Source organism: Sinocyclocheilus grahami, unplaced genomic scaffold, assembly GCF_001515645.1.
Source record: "Sinocyclocheilus grahami isolate Dianchi unplaced genomic scaffold, SAMN03320097.WGS_v1.1 scaffold757.1, whole genome shotgun sequence".
Classification (NCBI taxonomy): Eukaryota; Metazoa; Chordata; class Actinopteri; order Cypriniformes; family Cyprinidae; genus Sinocyclocheilus; species Sinocyclocheilus grahami.
In genome coordinates, this window is record NW_015505936.1 from 351,261 (window position 1) to 362,262 (window position 11,002).

Genomic DNA, 11,002 nt, shown 5'->3' on the forward strand with positions numbered 1-11,002 from the left:
CAAATGGCAAAAACATGGAACAGTGGAGAACCTTCCCAGGAGTGGCCGGCCGACCAAAATTACCCCAAGAGCACAGCGACGACTCATCCAAGAGGTCACAAAAGACCCCACAACAACATCCAAAGAACTGCAGGCCTCACTTGCCTCAGTTAAGGTCAGTGTTCATGACTCCACCATAAGAAAGAGACTGGGCAAAAATGGTCTGCATGGCAGAGTTCCAAGACGAAAACCGCTGCTGAGCAAAAAGAACATAAAGGCTCGTCTCAGTTTTGCCAGAAAACATCTTGATGATCCCCAAGACTTTTGGGAAAATACTCTGTGGACTTACGAGACAAAAGTTGAACTTTTTGGAAGGTGTGTGTCCCATTAAGTCTGGTGTAAAAGTAACACTGCCATTACGTTCTCAAGTCCAGGGTATAAGGGAACGAACGCAACATAGATGGTAACCCAGGATTTTAAGATAAATAGCTCAGAAGTACGCTACTGACAAACCGGCACAGTGCAACTGAGTCACATGCAAAAACAAAGTGCTTTTATTTATTGTAGAGAGCAGAAATAGTACGAAACATATGCACACTATATACAAATATTTACAATCTGGGTTTACGCGAACACGGAGGGAAAGAACATGAGCAGTGCCAAACAAAAGAAACAAAAACACAAACTTCTCCCAATCCCCAGCTAAATTATCTGGAAAAAGAATACACACAGATCTTCGGTGCAAAAACGCCCTAACTAAGCCTATACTCTCTACAAACAAAAGTACATAGGGGTGGCACATGCTCCTTACCTAATGTGTCTAAACACTGTTACAACCTACATGATGGACAATGTAAGTCACGTGACATACTTCCCTGTTCAAATCCCTCCGGTCAGATGTTACTCGGTTCAGGTTAAGGTTTGTCATCATGAACAAAATGACCAGCATCAGACACTCCAAAAGAGCATTACCAACAAAGTACTACACTCAGTCAGAACAAACAATGGCAGCGGAAGGAACTCTGCCTAGTTCCGGTGTCAACGGAGGCTCTTGTACTCTAAATCTCAATGCTGATTGGAGGATTCCACAGACGTTTTAATTAAGACTGACAGGCCGATAAACCAATGGCAGGATCATAGGACAGAGATAGGCAGAGAAAGAAGAAAATAGCAACAAAAAGGGAAGAAAAAGACGAAACACCACACACAAGTTATATTTCCCCATAACAACATTAGGCACGTAACAACTGCATTTCAGAAAAAGAACATCATAACAACAGTCAAGTCAAGTCACCTTTATTTATATAGCAGTAAAATATGGTGGTGGTAGTGTGATGGTCTGGGGCTGTTTTGCTGCTTCAGGACCTGGAAGACTTGCTGTGCTAAATGGAACCATGAATTCTGCTGTTTACCAAAAAATCCTGAAGGAGAATGTCCGGCCATCTGTTTGTGACCTCAAGCTGAAGCGAACTTGGGTTCTGCAGCAGGACAATGATCCAAAACACACCAGCAAGTCCACCTCTGAATGGCTGAAGAAAAACAAAATGAAGACTTTGGAGTGGCCTAGTCAAAGTCCTGACCTGAATCCTATTGAGATGCTGTGGCATGACCTTAAAAAGGCGGTTCATGCTTACAAATGCAATACAAATATTATAACAGTGAAATTCCTAATAGTAATTCCAAATTGCCATATCCTATGTTTCTCTATTCAAACAACAGTGGTTGAGTAAGTGCATTTATTCAGCAATCACAATAGCAAACAATACAGTCGAGATCTCATGACAGAACACAGACTGGTTGAGTGACGCTTTCATTTAGATCGCTAAACTCCAGCTTGTTTGTCGTTTTTTTTTAGACCATTGGCGGCGGCGCTTCCGCAACGAGGAGCGAGCGCGCATGGTTGCCAGATTGCTTAAAATAAGCAAAACACTGGACAGAAAATGTATGCTTGTAACAGCGAAGCTCTGATTCGGGGATTATAACTATTGATATCTGGCAACCGCACTCATGAAAGCTCACGTTGTAGAGGCGTGTAGAGCAGACCGCAATAACATGTCTCCTTTTTGGACGTTCGGCACTTTCTTTTGGGAAAGTATGCTTGAATTTGAAATATTCGATATTCACGATATTTTCTCATTTTACATCGTCGTCAAAATTATTGCAATATTATCGCTAACATTCGATATATCGCCCAGCCCTACTGTGGTGGCCGGAAGATTTCAACAGATGGTAGGGGAGTGCGGGGCACAAAGTAACGCGGGGTAAGTAGTAACACACGTGGTTTAAATATTTCCACACATGCTAGCATAACCAAATTTACAGCATTTACTAGTTACCATATCAACATTATATAGAGAAAAAAAAGTGCGCCAAAATTCAAAAGTCTTTTGAAGATATTGCTGAAAATTTATTTTACCATAGTAAAATTATGTTTCTGGCTTAAGTAAATTTTTCATCTCAGTTTTTACTAATTTAAAATGAGACAAATCTGCAATTATTTTAATCTCCAATCTGTTATTTATCAGTTTAGATTATTTTTTAATGCTTCGCTAACAACATAAGTAACCAGTTTTAAACTCCAGTTCCGCAGATGGGCCACGTTGTAACACTGCGTTACAATGTGCTATTCTATGTAATTCACACTATTTACTTTAATACATTTGAATGATAAACAACGAGAAACAGGTGAATAAAGACTGACAGTCAATGTTTATTGTTAAGAAATTATTATTTCAAGACATGTAAAGCATTGTGGCTCGTTTAATTGGGCCGTCCCAAGCATGGTTGCAATGTGTTCATTGTCAAACTCCAAAATCAGATTATTTGTAATTCTTAAAAAAAACGCCATTATTTTATTTGAAATAAATAATTTTTTTATTGACAAAATATTTTAGTTTGTCTTGTATATTCTTCTCACTTCCAATTTTTGAGGGTAAATAAAGAAAAACGTATACACTGTAATTATGAAACAAAGCGACATATTTGTACTAGACAAGTGTAAAATTACTGTGGATAAAAAAATATATATATACTCTGAACCCCATTTGGATTTACACAATTTGAGAAAGTCAAAAAGTGTTACTTTGTGCCCCGCTCTCCCCTAAAAGCTTACTGGGAGAAGTCAATCCTATTGTACACAGAGAATGAATATGCACATTTGAATGTATACAGTACATTTATTTGTGTAGAAATGCATTACATGTAAAAAGAAAATCAATTTGCATGCAAGTCATATATAGCGATGCAAATAAGAAATTCAAATTTGGTGTGAACAATAAAACTGTTCAAAGAGAGCGGAATTATAAAAATTATAGTTCAAGAATTAAGCCAAAATGACTGGGAAAAACCAAAAATGAACTCTAAATAAATAGCAAAATGCATAAAATATTTTCAGTATTTCATTGAAAATTGTATCATGTAAATGCCCCCAAAACAATTGAATGCCTTAAATGCCTAAAAGCAGACACAATCTCATGAAAAACACTGTTATGAAGCAGAAAATTGGCAAAACAAAAATGAATAATGAAAGAAATAGACTTGTGATTTTCCAGGTCTAAAAATGAGTCAGAATCAATTTAATGTCTGTTTACCTCAGGGACAAAGTCAAGATTCTGAGAGAAAATGTACTTTTAAATATGATCAATGCTGCTTCACCGTATTTCAGTCACTGTTGCTGCCATATTTACTGTATCAAAGCTCTTCCCACACTCACAGCACAGAGAGAGTTTTCGCTCTCTTAAGAATTATTTTCTGGGGCTTTTTTTAAAGCGTCAACTAGTGCTGGGCGGTATGACCAAAAATATCACAGTATTTTAAAAAATTATGCCAGCTTTTTTCATGCATGACCGGGTGTTAACCACATTTTCTACTGACTGAGAGAGGAAATACTGCAGTACATTGACTTAGAATGCCATATTTTACTGTCAGGATGAGTAAATATTGTAGAAAAATTCCACACTAAATAGTGACTAAACACGACCCATTAATCCTAACCAGGAGTTGCTCTCATTTATAATCGCGGCATCGTATGATAAAATCAACATGCATCTACACTAAAGAGCGGCTATGCGGTGGTTTTGGTTATATTACTTTTTTGCCTCATGCAGCCTGTGTCCGAGTAACAAAAAAAAAAATACATATTGTGGTATTTTAGAAATTCATATCATAAGTAAAATAAACACAGATATTCGGTATGAACCAGTATACCACCAAGCACTAGAGTCAACCCTTAGAAATCTCCTTCCAGATCAGTTCAATTTCCTCACGGCACAGTGAAAGCGATGAACATGAGCTCCGAGACCAGCTTTCCAACTCTTCTCACACAGATGACTTTGCTCCAGTGTGAATTCTCATGTGAATATTAAATCCTTGTTTATAGGCAAAACTGATTCCACACTGAGAGCAGGTGAAAGGCTTTTCCGAAGAGTGAGTTATCAAATGAACCTTCAGGTGTCCTTTCTGAATAAAACTCTTTCCACACTGAGAGCAGACGAAAGGCTTTATTCCATTGTGAATCAACATGTGATTCTTCAGGCTTCCTTTACGTGTGAAAGTGTTTCCACACTGAGGGCAGGTGAAAGGCTTTTCTGAAGAGTGAATATGCACATGATCACTAAGTTGCTTTTTGTGTGTAAAACTCCTTCCACACTGAGAGCAGCTGAAAGGCTTTATTCCAGCATGAACTAACATGTGGTACATAAGGCTTCTTTTCTGTTTGAAAGTGTTTCCACACTGTGAGCAGCTGAAAGGCTTTTTGACTTCTGGTATTTGAATGTTGCCGTTTTCAGTTTTAGAGAAACTCACTGATTTTTCTCCAGTGTTGAGATCATGATCTTTCTGATCCTGATGCTTCTCCTCCACTTCATTCAGATCTTGTCTTTCCTCTTTCACTTTCATCAGGCCTGAAATGAAAACATTATAATGATGAAAATAACTGATGCACCCAACGTGACTGAAATACCCGCGCTCATCATAGGCAAGTTATGGCAATGCGCTGCCATTAGAGGTTTTCTGAGGATGTCACCAACTGTTAAAGCATTAGATTTAAAGGTGCACAAAGTGATTTTTGCCAAACGATGTTGATATTTGAAAGCACCTAAACAAACACTCCCATACCCCAACAGGACCTTGCCCTTATTTTGAAATCTCCTCCCCACACGTACGTACACAACCAAGGCAACGGCGATCGCGGAAACAAGTGAAGATGACACACAAGCATATTCAAACAAAAGCCAACATGGATAATTTGTATGAAATGAAGCAAAATCAACGTTACTTACCTATCAAGAAGACCCCTTCTTTTTTATATTTTGTTTCGCTGATATTTTCCTCTTTTTTTTTTTTTATCTGCTCTCTATCTCTATATCTGCTAACATCCGTCATGTGCACCCTCTTCAAGACATGCCCCCTTACTGCTGATTGGCTACAAGTGTGTTTTGGGACTCGGTCTGACGCTGTGGTCAAAAGCGTTTTTCAAAAATCGCTTAGTGCACCTTTAAGTGAAAATCAATGGCATATACTACAGTGTGGTGTGTGTTTTGAAACCAGCAGGAAAATCAACGCCCCTTAACCGATAATTAACTGTTAACCGGTTATGTTAAATTGCAATTAAATCAGAATGGACAAGTGCCTGTGACCCATTAAAAAAAAAAAAATTTCCCCCAGAGATCAGAACATCAGGATTCACACATCTTCACATCACGCACCTGCAGCACTTTAAAGTTAAATAGGTCTATACACAATTGATTTAACTTAACAAAATGAAAGAAAACACACACACACACACACACACACACGTACACTCTGTTTAGCTACATTAAGACATTTGAAACGTGGATTATTTAATGACCGTTAAGGTTTTATTTTTACAGAAATAAAAAAATTAGAATTAGAAAAGAATAAAAAATAAAAAGAATTAAAAAACGTTAAGGATCAGTGGACACTAGGGGTGTAACGATTCACTTGTTTTATTGATGCATCGATTACAAACCATGACGATGCATATGCATCGATCTTGAAACAAGATTTTTGAATCGTCAATTTCGGACAGTGATTGATTTAAAACGCTAATAATCGAATTAATTGCGATTTCTATAGCAATTCAATGCTTTCAAAATATATACACATTAAATTACTACAAGCACGAATTAATGGAGACCTTGAACAGTAGTGTTCGTGTCCTCGCATTTCTCCTTCACGCGCTGCACTATTTACAGCCAGTGACTGTCACAGGATTGTGCTTTAAGCATTATCGTATCGCATATCGCATTTTTCTTCAATATCGCACAGCCCTAGTACGAAGGAAACCGTTAAAATAACCACCGCAATAACAACAACCTTGAAATAAGAGTGCGAGGTTTATCGGTTAATCAGATGCATGAAAGTAGCGTTCGTTGCTATAGCAAGCAGACATCAGGAGCGTTTTCTTTCAGAAATGGATGTCTGCTTGCTATAGCAACGAACGCTACTTTCATGTAGCACAAAGTGTCATTAAAGATGAATGAAGAATAAAGACTGACCTTGTTCCTCGTGTTTTATTCTGCAGGGTTCTGGTTCACTCGTGTTCTCTTCACTCTCCTCTTTAACAAACACCATCTTCACAGCAGCAGATCTCAGTTCAGACAGCCCTGCTTGTTCTATGATAAGAATAATACAAGTATTTCTGAACGGATTTAAAATCTTTTTGTACACTACAAGTACATTTCTACGGTGAAACGAATCTTCTTCGCTAAGGTTTAATGGTAATTTGCAAACAAACGCGTGTGTTTTAACGCCACCCGCTGGACTGGAGTGTGAAGCGTCGAGAGGAGGGAAATAACACGGGGAAAGTAGCGCGTTTATGACATATAATTATAACATTTACAAAACACATGTTCAGCTCCCTTATTTTTAACTAGTAAGTATTCAAAGATTCACATAAAAGAAAACTGCTACATTTATGCTGTACTAAAAACGTGACCATTTATGAAAGTATAAGAGTGCAGGGTAAATGTGGAAAAGACCGTCTCATTACTTTGTCTGTGAAACAGCAGAATCGGGTGCTGACAGATTCTTCATTTCTCAGCTGTGTTCTGTGAGCAAAACACTGTCATTGGGCAACTACACAACTCTATATCAAGTCAAGTAACCTTTATTTCTGTTACACTTTATTGAATACAGATGGTTTCATGTAGTAGTAGTAGTAACTTTATTTATCCCCTTGGGGAAATTTTGTTTCAGTGTCTTGTTTCAATATGCGGTTCTCACAAACGACAATACAACATAAATTTCACAATAGAAACAATACAATTTAGCATCAATTAATCAAGTAGTGCTAATTACTGAATGAGACCTGCTCATTACATAAAAAAAAATAAATCTCCTATTTCTATCTTTCATTTAAGCACTTCACTGCCTGTGTTATAAAAGATTTTTTCCCTCTATTTTTAAGAAACACCGGTATCCTGAATCTTCTACCCGAAGGCAAGAGCTCAAACTCATTATACAGTGGGTGCCTATCATCAGATATAATTTTCATAGCTTTACCAAGACATCTAGTCTGATAAGCTAAAATATCATGATTATAATAAGCTACCTTCTTATTTAATAGTTGTTTTAATTTCTTTGATACCCATGGCTTGTTGTTGGGAAATATTTTATATGTTTTTGTTGGTATAACTGACTCCACACAAAAATTGATATAATCTGAAACCACAATTGTATGAGTATCCAGATCTAGACAGTCAAAAGTTTCCCACAAAGTACACTCAAAACAACCCTGAAGGCACATAACACTCTCTTCATTCCAAATCTTAACAGTCTTTACCTGAGGTTTCTCCCTTTCAAGAAGTCTTTGATATTCAGGTCGAAGATTAACAACGTTAGGATCAGATCCTCCCAGTGGTGGCAGCGTGGAGGTGGAAAAAGCATCTTTAACGTTGCCATATAAAAATGAAATAATGCAATTGCTTAGCTGAAGTTAGTTCAGTTCCACGGCATCAATTATTAAATTAGATCAGTTTGGCTATAAAGCAGCTCTGCAGAAAACACCACTGATCAGATCAGTTTAATTTCTCATAGTGTCATTGAAGTCTGACTCTCTAACCATTAGACCGTAGCTGGGACAAGGTGTAGGTTGTTCCCATGAAATTATTGGCCCTTTTTGAAATTATGTAAATTGTACAAATAAATAAGCAGAACAAAGATGCAAATTAAACAATGTTTAAGATTTTTAAATTTTTTGATGTTCAGGTACAGAAAACGAATAATCAAATGTAAAATATCATTGCACAGTGATTCTTGTTAAAACTACAAAGTAATTCAGTCAAGAGCAGTGAGTGATTATGGAAGCATATGGGTAGCAGTATTCATTTTGAAATGTAATTTACAAAATGGCAATGCAATATGTAAAATGGCAATGCATTTCTTTATTTACATTTACATTTTTCCATACCATATGTGCAATGTTTAATGCTAAATGAAAATGAAAATTCAATTATATAATTTACATTTGCCATTTCCTACACGGTTTTTAATTTACATATTAAAACAAATTTTAACACTTTATAAGTTGCAAAATTAAAATGTATTACCCAAATTAATTAGATGTTTAACATGTCCAAGCAAAAACTGTAGCAAAATTATCATTTAATGCCATTTTTCCTAAATGCATTTAGACCACAGTCTATGATTTAGGCCTAGGGGTAGGACCATAGGCGTAGCTTGACGTTTGAGCTTGGGGGGGCCAAACCGAACCGGTGGATTTGGTCAGACGTACTTTTAAACATATTTTAGTTTTGCTATAGTAAATCTACATATTCACATAGAGCAGTGGCAAGTGCGTGAGGTTGTCATGGTAACCACATACATTGCCCACGAATTACAGCTGCGCTTCTATTTTGCCACACTAAACTTAGCAATAAACCCGTTTAAAATGCACAATAAACATGTCTGTCAAAACGATCTTAAAGAAGGCTTTTATTAAGCAAATCAAGGACTGAATTACTCATCCACTGTTTTTAAAACAGACATTTGTTGGGCTTGATTCTAGTTAATGCAATGAGGTGCACACTTTTTATTTAGTCTTACTGAATAGACGATAAACAGTTTATATTCTAAAATCTATTTAAAGGTTGTGTTCTGTGAAAATTAAATAACATTTGGATGTAAATGGTCGGCAATAAAGTAGTGTGCGGCTAAAACGGCTGCGTCCTGTGGATCACCTTTATCTGATTGTCTGAGTCTGGAATCATTAAGCACGGCATTAATATCTTCATCTGAGTTTTTCGTTGTCTCCAGATTTCTCTGCAGTTCGTGTATGTTGTTAAAAACGCGGAACATCGTTTTATTCCACACAACAGGCAAGCATTACCGTTAAATCTATTATCCACCAAAATGCAGATTCGTCACGTGACAATTCTTGCGCAAATGAGATTGAGGGAGACGTTAAGTTTGTTTTGATTTATTAATTTACTTACAATAACAATTTAAAATGTATTAACTTTTACGTATTGCAAAAATGGTGATTTAAACGTATTTTATCTTTCTAAAATGCAGACACTTACGCTTAAGAGGTTTGAATAGCATTTTCATTAAATACCCTGCGATCAGTTTAGACTAGTCAATGTGAATTTGAAAATGCATTCCAAGCTGATCACCCCCCCCCCCCCCCCCCCCCCCCCCCCCCCCTCCTCCCTTCCCCCCCCCCCCCCCCCCAACCTGTCAATTATTATACTAAGGCAGGGCTCAGCAACAGGACGCACAATAGGTCAATATTCCCCATTAACCAAACACTTTTCACCTGCCTCAACATCTCTCACTGTTTTGCACTCCGATTAATGCACATAAGCAAACAATTCTACACTTATTTACTTGCCACCTTACACCGTGGCTACATCGGACGCGACAGTTGTTGTGTTGTTGTGTCGCATCGCTGATTATAATGGGTTCAATACTGTCATTTGTCGCACCGCTCGCGTCCGGTGTAGACACGGTGTTGCCTTCCTGTCTTCTAACCCATAATAGAGCACACGTCCCGTGGCACCTAAGCGTCTCCGGTTGATGCCCGTGACCATACAGAAAACGCTGCTACTCCTGCCTGCCCCAGATGACACTTTACCAGTCAGATCTAGACGCAGCTGTCACAGAACATGCCACACCCAAAGTGAGATATCTTAGTATTATAAATCACGGGCATCAATCGCGGTGTCCGGTGGCTGCTCTTGTGGCAGGCGCGTGACGTTTTGGTGCCACGGAACACGCGCTATATTATGGTAAGAGAGAGGAAAAAAAATATAGGCTAATGTAAGGTGGTAAATCAGTGAAGAATTTGCTTACGTGCATCACTCGTCGTGCAGACAGTGAGATGCTTAGGTGCTGGGGGACACGCGATCCATTATAGAAGAAGAATAAATGGTGGCAAATAGGTAAAAGTGTAGAATTGCATTGTGTGTTTGCTTATGTGCATCAATCGGACTGTAAAACAGTGAGAAATGTTAAGGCAGGTGAAAGGCATTTGGTTAATGGTAAATATTGACCCATTGTGCGTTCTGTTGCTGAGCCCTGCCTTGATGTAATGATTGACAGGTTGGGGGCGTGATCAGCTCAGAATGCATTTTCAAATTCACATTGACTTAATATTATCGCGTGGTATTTAATGAAAATGCAATTGAAACGTCTTATGTCTTACTAACGTCTTTCAAGACATTTGACATGTTTCCGTCCTGAAATCTCATGTGGGTTGAACAAATTTTTTTATGCACCTCATCCCAAACCTTCCGTTGCAAATTCCAAAACGTCGTTTTAGATCTGATAACAGAGGCTTGAGCCATTGATATGCAGGCTTACGCAGTTATTAATGCAGTCTAATGCGGTTATTAGAGAGAGATTAAGTGCGTGTGAATACCTGCGTCTATGCGTCTCTCAGCAGCGTCTTCTAATAGCGAATCTTTATGTTAAACTCCTTCATGAACCTCGCTACTGAGAAATGTCATGTAGCTTTTCAGCTGCGAAACTATTTTACTGATAAATTCGTGGTGCAGCGCTG

The 11,002-nt window shown here is 37.9% G+C and overlaps 1 protein-coding gene across 1 annotated transcript; it reads right to left on the reverse strand.

The window, feature by feature from the left end:
• Positions 1–4,096: 4,096 nt before the first annotated feature.
• On the reverse strand, positions 4,097–6,506 carry LOC107561089 (gastrula zinc finger protein XlCGF57.1-like). The gene is made up of 2 exons (XM_016245438.1): positions 6,498–6,506; positions 4,097–4,880 (listed from the first exon to the last, which is right to left on the reverse strand). The coding sequence occupies exon 2, from the start codon at positions 4,873–4,875 to the stop codon at positions 4,297–4,299; it is 579 nt and encodes a 192-aa protein (XP_016100924.1). The 5' UTR covers positions 4,876–4,880; positions 6,498–6,506; the 3' UTR covers positions 4,097–4,296.
• Between the last annotated feature and the right edge of the window lie 4,496 nt (positions 6,507–11,002).

Excerpts from the sequence above, each read along its gene's own strand:
- LOC107561089 (XM_016245438.1), bottom strand. The coding sequence starts at position 4,875 with ATGAAAGTGAAAGAGGAAAGACAAGATCTGAATGAAGTGGAGGAGAAG.